Source organism: Pagrus major, chromosome 4 (assembly GCF_040436345.1).
Source record: "Pagrus major chromosome 4, Pma_NU_1.0".
Classification (NCBI taxonomy): domain Eukaryota; kingdom Metazoa; phylum Chordata; class Actinopteri; order Spariformes; family Sparidae; genus Pagrus; species Pagrus major.
In genome coordinates, this window is record NC_133218.1 from 25,081,643 (window position 1) to 25,103,349 (window position 21,707).

General features: G+C 40.4%; 2 protein-coding genes across 2 annotated transcripts; both read right to left on the reverse strand.

Annotated features, from left to right (window-relative positions):
• Positions 1-377: 377 nt before the first annotated feature.
• Positions 378-6,454, reverse strand: polr2m (RNA polymerase II subunit M). Its single transcript, XM_073464908.1, has 4 exons — positions 6,116-6,454; positions 4,417-4,962; positions 4,056-4,278; positions 378-1,274 (listed from the first exon to the last, which is right to left on the reverse strand). The coding sequence occupies exons 1-4, from the start codon at positions 6,223-6,225 to the stop codon at positions 1,131-1,133; spliced, it is 1,023 nt and encodes a 340-aa protein (XP_073321009.1). The 5' UTR covers positions 6,226-6,454; the 3' UTR covers positions 378-1,130.
• An 836-nt stretch (positions 6,455-7,290) lies between these two features.
• myzap (myocardial zonula adherens protein) lies at positions 7,291-20,964 on the reverse strand. The gene is made up of 14 exons (XM_073464907.1): positions 20,795-20,964; positions 20,042-20,122; positions 15,558-15,650; positions 14,526-14,690; positions 14,312-14,404; positions 14,101-14,214; positions 13,844-13,996; positions 12,815-12,940; positions 12,435-12,563; positions 12,255-12,349; positions 11,723-11,828; positions 10,431-10,514; positions 10,084-10,190; positions 7,291-10,002 (listed from the first exon to the last, which is right to left on the reverse strand). Exons 1-14 carry the CDS (start codon positions 20,870-20,872, stop codon positions 9,444-9,446), a joined length of 1,983 nt encoding a protein of 660 aa, XP_073321008.1. The 5' UTR covers positions 20,873-20,964; the 3' UTR covers positions 7,291-9,443.
• Positions 20,965-21,707: the final 743 nt, after the last annotated feature.

Here is a 21,707-nt window from a genome sequence, read left to right on the forward strand (position 1 = left end):
ATTTGCAATGCATATTTTCCACATTAAAAACAAAGTTCAGAGATTGTGCTGTCTTTATACAATAGACTCTAGCCTGTATGATTCATATTTCTGGTCAGGTCAGAGTTCAGTTTGGCCCTCATACTCATGTTGGCTCGGTGCTGTGGCAGAAAAAGTCTCCATGAAAACAATGGAAATACCAGCACACTGCTGGTTACAGCTAACAGAGTACAGCTTGTAAAGCTTTGTTAGATACAGACGCTGACCTGAGGCTTGTTGTGCTGAATGGACTTGATTGTCCGTTAAATCAAACACATGGAAAAGGAAACCACTTTCCTCATGTTCTCATCAGTGATCAATTTCATACTAGTGAGGAGAAATGAAAGGGACGCACAATATCGGATTTTTGCTCTTCCAATTTATTTTGGTCGATTGCCATTGCTGAGATATGCTAATAACCTTTTCCACCTAAAAACCGGCAGATAAAGATATTCAATGCTGTTCAAAATGTACACATTCAATAAGATAAGATAAAATAAGAAAACTCCTTAGCAACTGTCATTCATATAGACAGAGATGTTCACTTCAGGCAGATGTGATATTACACTTTATACAAAGACCAACCATTTGGGAGATCAGATATTTATTCAATTCTGTTATAATAAAATCTGACAAATATCTGCAGGATCAGGTTTATTGTCTAGACAAACCTGTAAACTGTCACCATTTTTGCCAGAACAGTCTGCTTCATCTGCTGATTAGCTTTAAGTGCATTTATTTATTAACACACTAAAGTACAAAGTTCATACAATACTCTCAGGCCCAAAAAGTCACCAGTTTCAGTTTACAGATTAGAAACATTCTCCTCATGAAACATGCTTAAAATTTAGCATTTCAAACTCCTATTCAACAGCAGGTATTATTATTCCTGCACTGAAACAACTGAACCCAATACGAACTGAATGACAATTAAGTTTCTCAACCTGCCATTCAGTTTCCTGAGCTGAGCTATGCAAAGACTCTTTTCCTCTCTTGAGAATTCTTGTCCCTGGAGTGAAAATCCTGTTTGATGGGTCCTGATTGCGAGGTCCAAAGCCCGTTTCCCTCAGGGCCAAGGTCACACTGGTTTCCCCAGCTCTGGCCTTCCAGGATCAGTCCTCCTCTGAGGAGAGCTGGGCTCCTTCATCGTGAACCTCTCTGTAGGCAGCCATGGGGCCACCGTCAGGAGTGTAGCTCCCCATAGAGATCTTCAATCCCTCAGACAGTTTCTGGGCTGCCAGCTTGGCCTGCAACTCCTGGAATTAAACACAACACAGAGGAAAAAGTTGACATGAATAGGCTGGTAAACAGAAAACAAGCACATTATCATAAAAGCAGCACAGCCATAGCTGTTAAACCCTCAACAAAAGTAGGACTGATAATAAGCTCACAGCTCCTCCGTGAGCTGACAACAGCACACTGTTTGACGTTTGGCTCTGAAGTCACTACTTTGGATGTGGAGTGATACACGGTGCCTACACTGCCTGAACGCTGCCCTCTAGAGCTGATGGAGGGAAGTGATGTGGACTTTTTACATTTGACAAATAAATTCCACATTTGATTAGATGTGAAAATTCAATTAAATTCAAATCAAAACACTTTATTTGTCCCCGAGGGGCAATTTAAAAGGCATGAGGAGCAGCATCATTAAAAAAGGACAAACAGAATATCAACATCATAAAATCATATAAAGTGCATATCATATAAAGAACTAGTCAGTATTTTCAGTGACCGTCACAGTCAAAGTGCTCACAACTGTATGACCTCAATTTGTTTGAACATTTGCATCCTGGTAAAATATAAACACCAAAGTCAATACTGCAAAACAGTTAGTTTGTTGTTATTGCAATTCACTAAAAACTTAAGGTTGGTATTTCATCTATTACACTCCAAATTATGATTGGGCTAATTTCCACAACTCTAAATATCTGAATATCAGTAGAAATGTGTTACTTTACACTTCATACTGCTGGTTGTTCCATGTGTTTCTCATTAAAATGTATCTTTAACGTACAAAATGTCAATAATTAAGGAAATCAAACAACAATGATTTCTATGTTAATATCTTTGTAATTAAAACTTTTTGAATCAATGTAAGTTTTATATAATGTAATATTCCTGTTTTCGTTTATTGTCAGGAAAGCACCTCTTCACAAGCAAAACATGACAGCTTGAGCCAAGCGGTACATGATATTGTAAGTGACGATACCAGCCACCCTCTGCACACCGTCATCAGCGACCAGCGGAGCCTGTTCAGTGAAAGACTGCTCCTTCCCAAGTGTAGGACCAACAGACTTAAGAACTCCTTTGTCCCTCATGCCATCAGGCTGTACAACTCCTCGCTTGGGGGGAGGAGGAAATAGGAGGAAATAGATAACCGGCAATACTGCAATACTGTGATTTCACTGTGCAATAACTTATTTATCTATTTATCTATTTATTCACATACATACCTGGACACTCTCACTTTCGTGCAATAATTTCTGTACAATAACAAATATACAGTCCTCTACATTTACATTTATTTTATCTTATTTTATTTATCCTATTTTATTTTAATCTATTTTTATTGTATTCTATTGTATTTTGTTCTATTCCTATCTTTATTTTCTATTTTTTGCTAAGAGTTTATTTTCTCGTGAACTGTATGCTGCTGGAAATTCAATTTCCCTGAGGGAGCCATCCCAACGGGATCAATAAAGTGAAGTCTAAGTCTCTAAGTCTAAGTCTACCACTTTTTTTATTAACATAATTGCCAGCAGCACTGCACACCAACATGATTATATAATGAGCCTTTTATTGTCTGCACAGACTGAAAGCAGACATGATCTGAACTATGCTGCATTGAATTTCACTGGAAGGAGAGCTACAAGAGGAAGGAAGAAGAAAGAGTTGACGACTGAAGAAAATGTGTATTCACACATACCACTTATCCCAACCTCCTATCCCCTATAAACATAATACACACCCAGACAGACACCTCACATTAATTCTATGTTCTTCTATTCTCCACTGGAGTCCTTAACAGTAGAAAACTAAAGCTGTGTTCAGAACCACTTTAGCACTGAGGGAAACAAAGTAGAGCCCGACCGATAAAGGATTGTTAAGGCTGATACCGACACAAATATTTGGTGATTTAAAAATCCGATATTCTGATATATCGGCCTATATTAATAATAAATTTAAAAAAATCCAGAAACGCATAACAAAACATACAACAGATTTCCGTAACTTTAGTTATTTGTAGTTATTTATGAGTCCTCACTGAAATAATATGATAATGCAGTTTAAAAATAAACTTTTGTTTTATTGACACAACAGAACAGAGGAACAACAAAATTACTAGCTAAGTCAGTTTCACTCTCGGCTTACACGTAACAGCAGCAAAACTGGACATGGTAGTCACAAATTTTGTCATGCTTATTTGAGTTAAGAGAACTGATGGGGATGTTCTTTTAATTGTTATTCAAGCAATGTATTTCTCGTGACAGTTGCCAACTCACCATGAACACACTTCACCGATGAACTCAGTCTAGATAACTGGTTCGCTCTGCCCGACTCTGGCTGGATCAGCTGGTTGTAGGGTTTTGTGGCGTTCTAAACATGAGTGTTGCCAACAGGGACGTTGTAGAGGGTCCTCTGGTGGATAAACTATGCAACGCCAACACTCATAACATGGTTGAAGGGTGTTTCGTCCGTTTTGATTTTATTTTTTAAATATTCATTTATCGGCCATTATAAATGCTGATACCGATTGGTTTGGAAAATGCCTAATATCGGCCGATAATATTGGCCAGCCGATATATCAGTCGGGCTCTAAAACAAAGCAACACCTTTACTGATTTGAATGAGGCCCGTGCACAGGTGCCGACGCACTGTGGGCTCCAACAAAAAAAAACGAGGGGTCATCTGGCAAAGTTACCTACTCAACTTTTGTTAGACCACAGCAAAGCTGCGAGACCCTGTCAGTCTGCCTACAGTTGAATGTATACACTGTTTGTCAAGCAAGAGTTTGTCGAGAACTCGGCTGCACTTACTTGCTGCTTCTTGGTTTGTTCCTTTATAAGGACAGCTGACTCGTCCAGAGACAGAAGCTGGGCAGGGCTGTGATGAAGAGGAGGGAGTCTGGCTGAAGTAATGTCATCTAAGTGTTTTCTGTCCTGCTCCCTCCTGGCCTGTGCAGAGATCGGCGATGAGCCTTCAGAGGACTGGCTAGGTGACGAGGATCCTGAGGGAGAGATGTCACTTCTCTGGGGCAGCCTGGAAACACAGTTGAGACATTCTTATTTACAGAGAGCAAAATAACATAAAATGTAATCTACATAATCATTAAAGTCTTTTTTTGTTAGAAATGTTTACAAAAAGTAATCATCACATCAGGAAACAAAGTCCACTCACTGATTTGGTTTGAATTTCTGCCTGCTCGACGGTGAAGTCCACTCTGTTTTTTCCAGGACAGTTACATAGTGAGGCTTTTTTGGTATCTGCTTTTTGAAAAAGTAATTGTCTCTTGCTGTGCTGTTTAATGGCTCTTTGGACTCGCTACTGAAACCAGAACTAGTTTCAGACAGTCTGACCCTTTCCAAGGCCTCCGCAAGGTCACCCTCTTTTGTCTCATCAGAGTTCAAAGAGGCCCAAGCAGCAGATGTCTCCATGGTTTCACCAGCAGCTGCTCTGGAGACAAACTCTTCACTTTGCTCATCCAAAGTTTTGTTGTTTTTCTGCCCGTCAGCTGAGGCAGGTGAGGTCTTACTCTCCGGGGCAGAGACAGCACGTTGTTGCATAGTGAAAGCCTGCTTGTACTTTGATTGTAACTCTGTCCTGGCAGCAGACACCAAGCTCTGTCTCCTCTCCTCTTCATCATGATGTTCAATGGCGAGACGAACTTTCTCTGCGAACTCTTTTATCCTTTTCCCTTTATCAGGAAGAGTCTGCACCAACCTCCTGTGAACAACACAAACCCATCACTTCATGCTATATTCAAAACAATCAGTCAAGATACAGATGGGAGACATTAAACAAATAAATCAACATTAAATGTCTTCATAGATAAATACAGATAAACACCAGTCTTGCAAAAGTTATCCTCTAATTTGGTGTTTTGATTATGATGGTGTATTCGCTCACCATTAGTTCAGTTGGGTTGAGATGGCATTTGTCACACATCATTTTAATTTCAAGGAAACAATTCACCCACCATTTATTTATTCAGCCTGTCTTTTTCTGTATTTTGGCTGACATCATTTCATATTAAATTAGTTATAATCACACTAGTATTGGATAATTCTTTCATTTCTGATCTAATACTGCTATGTAACCACAATAGACTGTGGCTTGGAAATCTATGTAATACAATAAATTAATCTAAAATGTATAGCACATTGAACAAAATCTATTTAAGGATACAACACTTTTTCCATAGGTTTGTGGAAGAGCAGGAGGTTTAGATGTACATTTTTTTGATTTAAAAAAAATATGCTACTTAACTTAATCACTTAATCAATTTTAGATCATTATTATATATGTGTAAAAGAAGTAGGAAAGGCTAGTAGAGATAATAAATAACACACAAAAAGCATAAAGATAAAACTTGCTAAAGAAGTTCACTGTGTGTAGATCTGGGAAAAGTCATTGAGTTTGTTTTGATGCTCTACACATTTTACATTCATTTAGCTTGGGTTTTGGCCAAAACGGTTTGGGTGCTGCACCTACACCTTACAATGGTAGGGATTAGGGACAACCCTGAAATAATAAATCAGTTTGTGGATTTAAGTCTAGCTATGTTGTCATTTTTGGCAGCATGGTTGTACAGACTCAGGAAAACAACACATCATGTCTCTACTGACGGACAACAGTGTGGTTCAGCTGAGTCACGGTAGAGCAGCTTTAAATAAAACTAATCAAGTTTATTTATGTGAGTTAATCATCATGTCTCTTCTGTAATGTTGTTATCGCATTAATCTACCATCCATTAGAGATACTTTAACAGCGACTGAACGCCACGAAGTGTCATACTGAGTCACGTATGAACTCAGCTAAGTTGGTGCCTCTCATGTCTCACAGGAGGCAATAACTTGGGCTATTAGTGTGAACTTACCTGTTGGAGAGTATTTTCTCCTGTCTCAGGAGCAGTTCTTGGAGCTCTTCTCTGCTCTGGTGTCTCAGGTCTACCACCTGTCCCTGGCGCTCCGTCCACGACGAGGACATCACTGTTAGCTAGTGACAGCTAGCTACAGCCATCCACAAACCGCGCGAGATAACAGCTCAGTTTAACTTTACACTCACAACCTCTAATCATACGTTAACCAGCACACAACGCCAACTGTTACGCGACTCTTTTATGGTTATCGAGCTTTAGAAACTTTTAATGGCGGAAACTTCACTTCTTCAGTGTGAGACCAGTCTGAGACAGCAACATTTCAAAGTGGAGCTTCATTTTCTTCTTCTACGCCGGAAATCAGCCGTGTGAGGTGAAGCTCTAGCGCCACCCCTGTTCAGGCCGGTGTAATGCACCTCGGCTCCATCTCACAACCAGTGAAGGTGATGTGCTGCCCTCTGCAGGTCAAATGTAGTCATCAGCACCAACTTTAAATTTCAAGAAAACTCTGTAAATTCCAACTTCTGAAAGTTATTTATGTAAGATCTTTATTTCTTTTCTGTAACCAGTGCAGTCAGTCTAAACAGGCTTCACTGTGTCAGATTTTCCACACTTCCTGTCCGGATGTTTCCCAGCCTCAGTGCCAATCAGTTTCCTCGTCAGCTCAATGAACAATGACCCAGCTTCAACCAGGAGGTTACAGCTGTGTCCTTTCTGTTCCCTATCTCAGTTCAACGACAGTTTAGCTTTTGACTGCAGCTTTGCAGCTAAAATAAAACCTCAGTAGACTTTTATTCTTTATTTATTATGTCGCAAGTTCCTCTTTAGCAAAGCATGTATTCAGCATTTATGTCCTATTTACCAAGTTAGATCAAAACAGACTCAATTTTGCTCTTGCTCTGGTTTTCCCGACCATTTCTACTTCTGAGCTTTAACATATTTGCATGAAGTTCATCTGGAGTTCAGTGTTCGCACAACATTCATGTAAAGTTGTGAAATTGCATCATTAGAAATGGAAGAAATACAAAACCCCCTTTTTGTGTTTCCTACCAGACATGATAAATTGCAATGCACATGAACAACAAAGTAGTCATACATGGCTTCAGGCTTTAGAGAGTGTATGAGGTTGTGCAGTATGTTAGTGTGGTTGTACAAAGACAAATCAGCCTGTCTCGTTACTTCTACAGTAAAGTCTTTATTATCCAAACATATGCTGGCCTCTTATCATTAGTCGCAGTATGATATGTATCGATAAGGAAAAGGCACATCATGAAGCTTTCAAACACAGTTGTGGCAGTGCAGACAACAGCTGGATAATACTTGTGCCTGTGGCTCAGGAATGGCAGTCACCTCAGTAAGGTCAATAATTATACTTAAAGTTATTGATCAGCTCATCATTAGCACAGAACTGTACTTTATACTTCATTAATATATATATTACCCTGTCGCCAATTTAAAGATTCATTCCCACCACCAGTATCAAGTAGGCTGTTCACAAAGGCACAAAGCATGTTAATAAATATTTTGTACATAATGTGACAATAAGAAAATAATATTCATTATATTCAATTTGTACAGAGCCAATATAAAATGATAGGAAAATACACACAATAACCTTCATAGAGGACTTGAATGCTCAGAGCTCCATGAGCAACGTAAGTGGGCTACATTCGCTGTAAACAAAACAAATATAATCCTTCAGTACATTATTTACAAAATATTTTTACAGAGCAACAGATTATTTACACCCCAAGGTAAGCAACATTTTTTAACAGAAAAATCATGAATAGTGCTACGTGCAAACACAGGCTGCAAACCTCCAGAAGACTTTTTATAAGCAGAATCATATTCTGCAAAGTATGTTTAAAAAATGAGATGAAAAAAAACAGCAGTGAAAATCAGAAAAAAACAAGAAAACTGAGTTTTCAAGGAATAGTTCAACATTTTAGGAATTAATCACTTAATCACTTTCTCGCTGGTTAGAAGAAAGGATAATGTCACTTTCATGACTATATTGTAAATATGTAATTGCAGTAACTAACTTAGTATTGAAGGATAGGTTCACTAAAAAATTTAAATTTAGTCATTATCTTCTAACCCTCATGCTGATGGAAAATCAGGTCGTGTGCAAAACATTTCTGTAGCTTCACAGCAAAACAGTGTAGCAGCATTCTCCCAAACATCAAGTTTTTTTTCTTTTCAGTTGTTCTATATGTTTTAAAACAAGCCCCCATCAGCTTCAGATGTTTAGCACAATGTTTTATTTTGAAGCTTCAGAAAATTTTGTCAACTACGAAACTTTCCAATCGACATGGGGGTGAGGAGATAATGACTGAATCTTTGTTTTTGGGTGAACTTATCCTTTAACCAACCACGGCAGCATATGCCTTTATAATAACTGCAGCTACATATTTACGGTACACTCATGGTGTTCAGATTAGCTTTATGCTACGGTTACCATAGCTACATATAGCTTAGCATAGTAAAAAGGCTGGAAAAAGGGTTTCCCTGTTCTGTTCCATCCAAAGGTTTAAAAATCCAGCTACCAGCACCCCTAAAGCTCAGTAATTACACTTGTTAATTTGTTTCTATCCTGTGCAAAGACTAGAAGTATAAAAAGTTAAATTTGAGGTCAAAGAAGAGGACATGAGATGAGTTGATAGTCAGTGGTAAAAACAAGGCCAAACAAAACTTTCAAAAGAATAGTTCAGTATTTTGAGAAATACAGTTTTTTGCTTCCTAGCAGAGACTTACATGATGAGGAGATTTATACCACTGTCTGTCCGCTAAATATGAAGCTACGACCAGCAGCCAGTTAGCTTAGCATAGAATGAAGACTCAAAAAGGGGAAATAGTTACCCTCTGTCCGAAGGTAACAACATTGTTGTAAAAGTACCTCTAAAGCTGAGTAAGTAGCATATTTGATGATTAAAACCAACAACCTGCCATTTTACAGTGGTTCATGGGCCAGACTATTTCTTGGCTGAGACCAGGAAGTCACTGCTCCCCAGCAAGGAGTCCTGCGCCTCACCCTACATACCACAGCAAATTTTCTTTTTCTTTTTTTTTGTTGTTTTTCTTTTTTTCAGATTGAACATATTACCTATAATATGTTCATTAGAGAGCTTTAGAGCTGCAGGTAGCTAGATTTTGTTTCCTTCAGAGAAGCTTGCAGGTTAGCTGTTTGTCACTGTTCCAAGTCTTAATGCTAAGCTAAGCTAACTGTATCTTCATATCTACTATCTAAAATGAAAGTGGTAATGAACATTTCTTTAAAACTCTCGACGAGAACATGTATTTCCCAGAATGTCAGGCTATAACTTTAACATCAGTCTATGTTTATCTTCGCTGTTATTTCCATAAGTTTCATAAACGGTGAATAAACTTGAGGGGCTCTTGATCTCGGTTGAGAAGAGTACAGAGATGATGTGGATTCCCCTGGACTTGATTTTGGGTCTGTGTTTGTTTCTGCGTCCACCTCATCCCTCCCGGACTGGACTGGACTCGCGGGAGACTCAGATTCGAACGTGCGGGTGTATACTATGGGGCTGGACTGCAGGAAGCGGCTGTATTGGACAGGAGTGTACCTCAGTAAACTGCTCTCCAGCCTGCTGGGTGGAGGGTTACTAGACTTGAACGTCCTAGGTTGGGTTGGTGATGTCAGGTAGGCGAATGGATGTTCAATTGGAGATGTAGAAGATGGAGATTGTAAAGGGGATGAAGGTTGTGTGGGAGATGATGGTTGTTTAGGGGAAAGAAGTGGAGGTGGAGATGACAGTTGAGTGGGTGATGGAGGATTCACTGGTGATGGAAGTTGGAGGGGTGGTGGGTGTTGTATGGGATGGAGATGAGTTGGCTCACGCTGAACAGGAGGTTCAGCGTCACGTCTGCAGATTTCAGATTTCAGAGTGAGAAACCTCCAAAAGAAGCACCAAATATAAGCTGATGCTAATACATATGCTTCTTACCTGGGGAGCAGATCACAGCCTACTCCTATCTCCCTGGTTTCCAAAACTACTCGAGGCTTATTCTGTGTGGACATAAAATACTTCAGCTTGTCTTCTAATTCATTATTCTAGGAAAAGGAAAAGAGGAAAGAACACAGTCAGCTCAGCTACATGCAAAAGACTGAAGTCACTTTTATGTAAAAGTGATTTGATAGGTGCAGTGACACGAGGAAATCACACAGACGTTGCTGAAAGTTCAGGACATCCAGCGCTCAGCAGCCCAGGAAATCATATTAAGACATGCAGCAGATGACCACACCACACCATAATCAAAACAGGCGGTAAACACGGTGACGTATTTGTCTTACCTCGCACTCCACTATTGCGATTCTGTCCAGAAGCTCTGAGATGAACATATCCTTCTGAGCGACTTGAGCTCGCAGTGTTTGAACCTTTACAAGAAAACGACATTTAAAGCAACATTATGTAACTTTTTTTTACCTTAAAATAACAGCTTCAAAATCATGTTGATGGTACAGTGTCTTGTTATAGTGTGAATGGTGTCTCTTTCTCAGCCACTCTGCCCCCCATCACTTGTTTCTGCACTATGTAACTTCAGTGAGAGGGAAGGATCACAGCGTTACATACAGGTTTACTTCAACAAGTTTCACTTCAAGTTTTCAACACAAAACATTGTTATGACGTAATGAGTTTTGTTTGCACCTGCATTACGTCTGACAAATTGTTACAGACCTGAGATTTGTATTTATGACAGTGGTGTTACACTCAGAAACTGTGGGGGGCGCCAAATCACACAAATCACATCTGTTTTCAGTCACATCTTTTATTATTATCTTTTTTAATCTTTTTTTGCTCCTTTTTTATGTCCAGCTGTCTTTTTGTCGTTTTGTGAAGATATATTGAAGGCCATCATATACTTGTGTGTTTATTTATATTTGCCTTTATTAAATTACATAATATATTTTCTAAAAAGTTAAATTTAAACAAAAAATAATATTAATCAATTATTCATTTATCACTGTTAACCTGCCTGTAGACAAATTTCACATCATTGCATGTTCAGCTGACCTTCTGTGCACTTACTACAAGACTTTCTAACACACACATGCAATTTATAGACTAGTGTAGCAACTGAACACCGTGCTTTTTTCTCCCTGTACACTGTATACTATGTAATTACGTAGCCATTTCCAGAAATCGTCTTGAAAATTATTCATAAATTACAGACTCATTAAAGAAAATGGTTACTTTTGGCAAACACTAGTCAGTCGATGCAACACTTTAAGAGTCATCCTACGAGATATGGTGGATGATGGAGGGAATATGTTTTTGGAGAAGAGAGGCCAGTTAAGACTCTAATGATGCACTTTAATCACTAAATCCTCTATCTTTTGATTATAAATATGCATCTTATCCACCTGGCTGCCACAATGCCTCACCCTTTATTGACTCTGGGTCAGATCAAGTTTTATATTCCTTGTGTGCAACTCATCCGTATTATTGATGCCAAACAAACTTTTACTTCTTCAGCTCATGCATGTATTTCACCCACGCCCATTATCAAAACACAAGTAGAACAGAAGACCTGAGTGCATGTGAGTGGACAGTATTAGCACACCGATATATAAACGCTCCTCACCTCCTCGATCATTCCTTTGACTTTCCTCTGCTGGCAGAACACCATGTCGTTCAAGTGTTTGATCCTCTCACGCAGATCCACACTTTCAGACTGCAGCTCTTTGGACCTAAACAGGAGCAATCGGCAGCCAGTTAAACCCACATATAAATACATCACAGTGGAGTTCTTCCATCTTCCAGAAATGTGCAGTCAGGTCAGATACTTCTCGGATTGCGGATAGCAAACTTTAAAGGGAAAAACCTAAGTTTTTAATAGTGCAAATGCTTCAACACTACTGTGAGTCAGAATGCCCACATTTGAGAGTCATTACTCCAGTGTCTGTACTGCACATCCACTGAAACAAGATATTTTTTGAAAAGGAAGATCCTTTTATGTGCTTTTAGCCCAAGCTTTCTACTTCTACATCTCCAAATCCAACTCCATAACAACCTATAAACTATAATTACTGATGAAGACAGTGCGATACAATTAAAAGCTCAATGAAAAATACAGAAATTGACCTTGAGTTGGGATTGTTTTGTCCTTTCTGTACCTTTTGGCTACAGTTGCATCAGTCGTGTCTGTCAGCTCCAACAAGCGGAGACGCTGTTCACATTCCTGCAGCTTCTTCTGGAGTTGACCCTTTTCCTGTAAAAATATTCATCATTATAAGGTTTATTATCTGCTTAAAGTGTAGATAGCTTGACTTTGGTTTTGTCAAAGTGTGCCTTACCTTGCTCATACAGTCCAGTAGACGGTCCAGTTCCATGATCCTCTGGTCCCTCTCAGCAATCTTGGCCTCTGCAGTCTTGATGTTTCTCTCTGCTTCCTCTAGTCGCCTGATGTACTCATCGAGTTGGGCCTAGGTGAACAGAAAAACATGGCAGTTTACATTAATGTTTTGTATTTCTGGCTGAATGTCAGATAAAATTTGTACTGCATTATATTCTTTGTAAAATGTGTCAAAGCCAACAACATTTGAGACATGTTGCACAATCGTCACACATCCATTGTTCATGTGACACAAAAGATTTGGTATCTGCGAGCACTGAAGCTGCATGTGATGTACAATGCTGACAGTTAATGAATGAATAAGGAGTAAAGAATGCAGACCTGTAGGTTTTCAATCTCCTCCCTGTGTTTCCGTTGTTCCTCCCGCAGCTTCTCCTCGTACTCCTGCTGTAGCGTCACTGACAGCTCCTGCAGCGCCTGAGTGCTGGCCTCCCGTGAAGTCTCCACCTGGACAATTCACAGCACAGCAGAAATTAAGACTGTGCGAGGCTGATTATTCCATATTGACACTAGAAAAAAAAGATGCAGCTGACGTGTTACTGTACTGCAGTGAGATGATGTTATCGAATCTGCTGCATCAAAGCTTTACAGTGTGTACTGTCTGTCCAGCCCAGTCGCCAACAACAAAATGTTGGCATTTTAAGTTTCTGCAAAGCAAAGATACTTTAAAAAATTGTCAATAGTCAATTAAGTTTTTTACCTTTAAATTTACTCTCATCTACTTCCAGAGGTGTGAAGTGATGAAGTACAAATACTTTGTTACTCTGCTTTTCAGGTATTTGTACTTCTGTACTTGAGTATTTCTTTGTCTGACACCCTTTAACTTTAATTTCCTACATTTTAACAGAAATATCTCTACTTTCTGCTCCTCACATTTTCAAAACAGGCTCATTACTTTAGTTTTAAAGCATTTCTGGGGAATTATCAGTTATTTTTATTTTGCATCATCGCATGCCACCTTCCCAACATCACAAGACTGATTTCAACCTAAAGACGTAGCCGAAACAACGAAAGAAGAATCTGTACTTCTACGCCAGTACAGAGTTTGTGTACCTTTGCCACCTCTGCCTACTTAAAAAAACACAGGAACTGCAGAGATTTAAAAGTGATAAGGAATCAGGTAAAGTATACTTATTTCTACATGTGAAGCTCTCCCATATTTCTTTGTTTCATAGCTGTCATGCAGTGCCACACTTCTCCTCTGTTATTGACTCATCAGAACAGGCCATTTGAGCGCCCACTTGTCACACCAGCTGGCTGACTAAGAGAATCAGTGAGTCCCACTTTGTTGTTTTTGAAATTTGTGCCCGCACGAGGGTGTGCATGACTGAGATGTGTGCTCAGGATTACCTGTAGTCTCAGAGTCTGGTTCTCAGCCTGCGCGGCGGCCAGCTCCTTCTCCGTCTCTCTGAGTTTCTCTTGCGTTTTCTCACAGGTGCTCCGCAAACTCTTCATCTCGTCCCTCTTGTCCACTCTGTTCTGACAGTTCTCCAGAAGGGATTTCTGCAAAGGAAACTTCTTTTACTTATCAAGCCAGCCTTTAGTGTGACCACGTGCAGCTGTTGAGGAGCAGGTCCTCACAGGTTCAGTGACATTGATTTTATTACCTGCAGGCCGAGGTTTGCAGATATTAGGGAGCTGTTCATCTGATCGAAGCTCTCCATGGCTGCCGTCCGGATCTTCACCTCTGATTCCAGACTCCTCCGCTGTGAATTGGCAGTCTGCAGACACACATGACACACTGTATCGTTAGATTTATTCACAGCTTCACAGGCTGGAGTTTGATGAGTAGTCACATGATGTTACAGAAGTCATTACCCTGATTTCCTGTGAAAGCTTCTGCATTGATTGCTGCATTCCTCCAAACTGCCCGTACATCCGCTCTCTCACCTTTTCCAACGAATCTCTCACCTGTAAACACAGAATGTACAGACATTATCTACACACATCCCAGGACTGCATATAGTAGATGGTTTGAAAACAAAGATGTGTTGACCTGAAGGCCCGGCTGCTTTTGTCAGTTCCCACTCACCTCTTTGATGTACCTCATCTCATCCTGAAGGTGATTGACCGTCCACTCACGCGCCATCACCTCCTGCTGTCTGTCCGAGCCCGTCCTCTGCACAACGGCGTACACTTTGGGCCCATGCTGCTGCAGCGAGGTCTCTGGCGCCCCATTGGTCATGTCTCCGAGCTGCTGAGGGAGACAAGATCGCACCGCTCAGGTTTCTGTAGCCACCCTCCACTGAGGCTGACTTGTAACTGTCATTGTGTTTGTGTATCCGTGTGCTTGACTGTGTGCACACATGCACACTTGGAGGCGCATCACATGTGTTCTGAGTTTCTGTGTGTGGATGCAAATGCCTGCATATGTACACCTGATCAGGTATTTCCAGCACCGCTGCTGCTGAGCACTGGAAACAGGAGGCTGGGAACGAACGGCTAAAAAAAGTGCAGGGTGTATTGAAGGTGTCACATTTCTGCAACCCAGTACATGAGCTGCTGCTGCCGTTTCTGCCTATTGTACCTTGAGCAGACGGGCGCCCAGTGAAAAGAGATGTACACCAGCAGAGAGGTGCAGCACTTTAAACAATACAATAACTAAATAACAAAGGATTACAGTCATGGGCAGAGATAAATTACAGAACAGAGGCTTAGAGATCAATAAATATTTCAATAATGTAGTGGAAAAGAGAAAGAATTCAATTTAGGATTACAGGGCTGCAACTTATTATAATATTACAGTTTGACTGATATTGAAGCAGAGTTAAAAAAAATGGAAATAAATGTTTTTGCAAATGTACAGTACAGTACAGTACAGTACAGTACTGTATATATAGACAGATACGCTGTATACATGTGACATATAGAATTTGTTCCTGTCATCTCCAGGCATCTGTTCATGTTGAACCTCTGCGAATACATTATTAATGACAGCCTGAAGCTGTGTGCACACAAACGTGTTTTACAGACGGATGTCAGTGACAGCGACGTGCTGCAGCAGTGGCAGTATGTGGGTTGCGGTGTCATGCCTATTACTCATGTGGTGTATGTGGCTGTCTACCTGCTGAGGAGACTCCCTGCCAGCTGGCCTCTCTCTCTGGATCAGCCCATTTTTCTTCTTCCATGCCCCGTTGACATCCGTCTTTTTCTCAGCCTACAGAAAAGAAAAAAAATCGAGATTTGTTGTTGCGGATGATTTGTTTCAATGCAGGTGTGCAGCCTGGTTAAACCATTAAAAAAATGTTAGGAGAATTTATTGTTATTTTTGTGCAAACATTCCACAGCACCGACACCTTTAAATTAGCAAAGTTTATGTTGCAGCAAAGCTGTCTGGTCTGTTTTGTGTCTGGTTAAATGTAGACAGTGGCGATTCTAGAGTCTGCTGGGTCCTGAGACAAACATTTTCCAGGGGGCCCCTCCAACTAGTGTTACTCACCATTATCTTATAGATAATCTGACACTGAAAAATGTACAGAATCCAAACTTCTCTCTTCATTTCCAATGTTCACATGAGTACATTTTGGAATATAGATAACATTAAAAAAACAGAACAGTTAAAACTAAACAACTTCAACGTTGTCACAAGACACAGGCTCAGCCAGTAAAGAAATGTTTCCTCTATAATGTTTGAAACACTTTTCTATTCCTGAATCCAGGATGAGGATTATGGGTGCATATTGGCTGATTGTTATTGAGTCTGCTGCTTTACAGACACATTGTTTCAGAATACAAAACATGTCTATGTGTGAATAGCTCCCATGTACATTTGAAAAGAAGGTAAAGACCCTCTCTTCTCACGTCATTCAATATGTTGGTTCTTTTTGATTGATTACATTCAATTAATCTAGATAGATAGATAGATAGATAGATAGATAGATAGATAGATAGATAGATAGATAGATAGATAGATAGATAGATAGATAGACACTTTGTCAGGACCTCTCACCCAGAGAAAGGGGCGTCCGTCTCAACATCTCTCAGATATAACAGTGAGGAGGAACTAGAACAAAGATGTCAGTGTTGTCTCTCGGACAGAGCCGAGCCTCACATTTCTCCACCACTTCATCTACAGAGGACACGTCGTTGAGAAATGGTGGAGGCCCTCTGATAGGCGGATGTGAATTCCAGTGGATAGGAGGGAAGAACAGCCAACTTCTTTATGTTTGAACAACTCTGCAGGCTCAGACTAACAAATTCATTTTACAGTGTCGATGTTTGACCACACAGGTGGACAATGTTGACCTTCTTCTTGCAGATAAATTTTTTGGTGGAAGGAGCACACAGAGTTTCCTTTGTTTGGCTGCCTTGATGACGTCATTGTCCGCCTGGATTATGCAATCATGTAAAAACAACTTAAAGACTCTACTTTGAATGACTTCATGTCATCGCATTGTCAGACATTTAATTGCGCAATTTGTTTGTTGACTGCTTCAGGAGGACTCGACTGACTGGATTAGACCCTTATTTCCAACACTGACAGGACAGTCATAACACAAAGACCCTCTCATGTAGCTTGTTGGGCTGACTCTTGTTCACTTTAAAGAGACTTTGAGCCATTGTGGAGATGAAATCCAATGACAGAGAAACTTCTATATGCAGCAACTGTTTCAAAGTGCTTTGTGTGTGTCATGGTGCAGATGTATTGTATCTCATGTGGGCCATAGCCACAGGTTGGATTGTATCCATGATGTATCAGGTTGCAGGATACACCCTTTCTAATTTTATGGCGAATAACCACGTTAACCAGCGTTTCTCCTGACACATAATATCTTTGGATATCACGGGCAGAGGATATTACTCTCACTTCCTTCCTCCTTGATTAACTTCACTTTTTCCTTTTTTTCTTTTTTTCATCACAAAGTCACAACAATGCGGGCTCAAAAAGGCGCAGCTGACCCACATGTGACCTCTCCTGCAGAATACATCTACGATCAAAGTTTGAGAAACTTCAGTGAGCATAAATAAAGTAATAAACGCTTGACATTTTATTTGGATGGCTTCTGTATTTGTTTTGTTTACTTTTATTATGACCACTAACATTATGATTATTTTTTATTTGTATTTCTGACTGAACCGGTACAGTTTTCATTTTCTTTATCTTGTCTGTTGAATGAATCAGTCCCTTGTTGCAATGTTTTCTGAGCACATTTTTGTATTGTATCCAAAACTATAAATTAAGTTTTAAAAACGCTGTCAAGCCTGCTCAACACTGTGTCTCGTTGGAACAGAGTTACGTGTCACCGCAATTACAGCAGCACCTGCGCAGAGCTCTGCACTCAGCACTGAATACATAACGAGCAGGTGAGGAGGACGCAGAGAGGTGAGTTTCTAACCTTTTGAACCCTGATATTCCCCTTCAGTCACACCTGAAGTGGCTTCACATTTATGTTTTTTCACAATCACTTATAAGGTTGCTTTAGGAATTTAGCATGTTTACATCCACTTACGTTGAGTGAAAATGTTTGAGTCTGTCCAGGTCTGCATCAGCACTTGAGACCACTGTTACCTTTTGTATCTCTTACAGCAAATTCTTAAGTAATTCAGCCTGAAATATTTGGTGTATTTAGAAACATTTGGATCTCATAGCAACAGTCCAACATTTAGTGAAATATACTCATTGTTTTCTTGAGAAGAGTGAGAGTTAGAATAAATACGAAATTAGAGCTAGCTGTTTAGATTAGCATAGCTTGGCAAAACAGAGGGAAAGTAGTCTGACTCTGTCCAAAGGTCACAACATCTGCCCACAAGCACCTCTAAAGCTCACTTATTTAACATAACCCCCACCAAAAAACAACAAAGTGTCATGGAGAGGTGTGTTTTTAACCCTTTGAAACCTGTTCTTTTCCTTCAATTTCACCTGAAGTGTTTTCAAAGTTTGAGCCTGTTTTTAGGTTAACACTGAACTGAAGACTGCTGTTGTCTTGTGCATCACTTTATTTTAATTTCATGTGATTCTTCCTGAAATATTTTGCGTCTTTGGAAACTTTTGGACCTCTTACTAACATTGCAACATTTTGCTTTCTTGCTGAGGGTTAGATGAGAAGATAGATAAGTTACCGCCAATAGCTGGTTAGCTTAGCTCAGCATACAGACTGTAATAGTGGAGAAATAACTAGTTTGACTCTGTCCAAAGGTAACAAAATCTACCCACAAGCACATCTGAATCTCATTAATTGCACGACCCACTGCCAGAATATCACAAATTGTAAATTTGACATATTTTTAGTACATACGGATTTAAAAAACAAGATACAACATATTTAGCTACCTTTGGACAGAGACCGTTTCCTCGTTTTCATCTTTGTGCTAAGCTAAGCTAACCAGCTGCTGGCTGTAGCTTTGTGCTGTATTTACCATAGAAACTTGAGAGTGGTATTGACGATTGAGTGGATTTCCCACAATGTTATTAGACCTCTGAGGGCATTCCTAACTATTGTGTTTTCATTTTTAATGTAATGGACCATTTTTATTTACTCCCACCATTTCATTACACTCCACATAGTTGTTTGTCTGTAAAACCTGCTTCTCTGAAGGCTGCACAGTGTGTGCGTCCTCACTGAACGCACCCTGAAGTACACGTCATCCCTGAGCACATGTGTGTCACTCCTGTGTTCACTCTTGATCACACTGTCCTCATCAGTTCCAATAGTCAGGGTCACGCCCTCCCAAAGGGAAGCACATTCAGAGATTACGGCAACGTGCTATCAGTGGAGTGTGTTGAGGCGCGGTAACTGGACGAACACCACACTCCTTGGCCAAGGTTCATTCAAAACAAACCACCGTGTTCCTCTGTGCACAGTTAATAAGAGCCAAAACCTTCTAGGTGCCAACAATAAGTGAAGTTGCGCTCAGTTCTCACACTCACACTGACATCAGCCTCTCTGGACTGCAAATCCTGAACACAAACAAAGGCAGGGGCAGAGCCACCTACAACAAACACACACATATGGACACACAATGACAAATTCACACACGCACACACACAACAGATACTGTACAGAGTGATACTTCAACAAGCAAATACCATTTTTATGAGCTAGTTTGGTTTGTTTGGTCACCGATGTTTGAGTCAACACTGTTTCAGCTCTCAGGAGTCTCAGGTGTTTCAGTTAAATATCAAACATATTGTCTGTTCGGTGAAAGTATTTAAAATATTTTCCATTGTAAGGAATAGATTTACTATACATGCAGTCGGAGCTGAGCTTTGAAGTAAATGTGAAACAGCTGTGTGTGCATTATCACAGGCGCTCACACACACACACCCTCCTGCCATGATTGTGTAACTGGTCAAGATGATAAAATAAAGCAGATAAATCTCAGTTGCTCCACCGTCTTTGTATTTTACGATGATTTATCAATGCTTTTTTTTATTGTTCGCCATTTCTAAGAGTCTCAGTGTGTGTAGTTGAAGAGGGAAATTGAGGTTTAACTGAACTCTACTCATTAAACCTTTACCCATCTGAACAGAGCTGTCAAGAGAGACGTATAGGCAGGATGTTGCTGGTTAATTGGAGGAATTTCAATGAGTGAGATAACACGACTTACTGTGTCTGAGTTTGCATTTTTTGACTCCTTGTTTTCTGTATCCCCCGCATGTAGGGTTAACCTGAGGCGCCTGATCCTCCTCTGCGAAAGAACAAACAGACAAAAGGCAAATAAAAGACGTTCTGTAGGCAAATGATTCTTTGCATTATGTCATCAGAGAGGAGTTGAAACTAAAACAACTATGAAACTGCGGTGGTTGACGGCTCTCACAGACCTCAACCGTCCACCACCAGCAGCGGTTTATTTATAGACCAACAGACCTGCAAAGTCTATGTAAATGCTGTGCTATGGTTACAGTAATAATTACATCACAGTGAGTGCTTTGTTTGGCTGTGTTACAAACAAACATTTTGTACCATTAAGATTGTATTCCAAAAAACACTCATATCATGATCAGTTTACTGGATAATAAAGCGTTCTTTCTTCATTAGAAAACAATGGGAATAACTTTAAAGGCCAGTTTGCAGCACAAAGGCCTGTTATATCAGAGAGCTGTTCAAATAAACATGACAGCCCTGCCTGCTGCACACTCCAGTTCCCATTACATGCTCTTGTAAGTGAACACATCCTATAACAAACATGAACTTTCAGACAATCAAATGTTAGCTGGGAACGTTTATCTCGCTGGCAAGAAACAGACGAGAAACAAGTGGCTGCAGAGTTAAAAGAGACGAAGAGGGAGGAGAGAAACACACAACTGTTTGCAAAACACAGAAGAAGAGTTTAGTGTCTGACCTCTCTGGGGCTTCTTACCTCACTAAAAGACTCTGGAGAGTCCTCTGTTGTGGTGGTAGTGGTGGAAACATTTCGTCCTGAGCCGTAGCGAAGCATGTCTCCTCTTCTGTCCACTCCTTGCGTTTCTTCCTCTCCCTCTCTGGACCTCCTCCCACCCTTCCTCTCACTCTCCTTCCTGAGTTCTGCTCAAACTCTCAGAGCGACCATCTGCCCCCGGCTCCAGCCAGGGAAGAGGAGGGGAAATTCCACTCTGTCACTCTGTCTGATGGTGGTGGGAGTCCACAGAGGTCCCCCTGAGGTCTCCTCTCAGTCCAGTGAAATGATAAACCAGTTCCACACTCAGCAACACAAACACAACTATGTCATTGTTTTAATTCCGGCAAGACAGCTCCTTAATCCACCTGGCTGACAGGCTTGTCAGTCACACAGCAACCTGCCTGCGTCTCTCCCTCTCACTCCGACTCTCTCTGAGTTCCCATCAGACCTGTCGGGCCACATTTCAGCTGCCTCCCTGTCCTGTGCCTCCTGCCTGAGAGCAGGACTTTCACATGCAGGGCGGCTCCTCTTACCCAGGCTGGGACAGGTGGAGCACTTCTTATCAACAGGAGTGGCTAATAGGTGGGGCTGGCTTCTGCTGTACTTCACACTCCAGTGAAAAGTTAAGGAGTTTGCCAATATCTTCCTGTTGTGGTTCCGCATGCTTAAATCTGTTAGTCTAAATAGAGCTGTAGTAACGGTAGAATATATTTCTAATGCGTAATTTGGTCTATTTCAAAGTTTTTATGAGCATAAATCTTTGTTTTTGTCTACAACTATGCAGTGGTGGTATGGTACGTTATATAAATAAAATAAATAAATATTTATGGTGTTTCAATTGTATACTACTTTCTACCTCTATTCTACTACATTTCACAGGATAATATTGTACTTT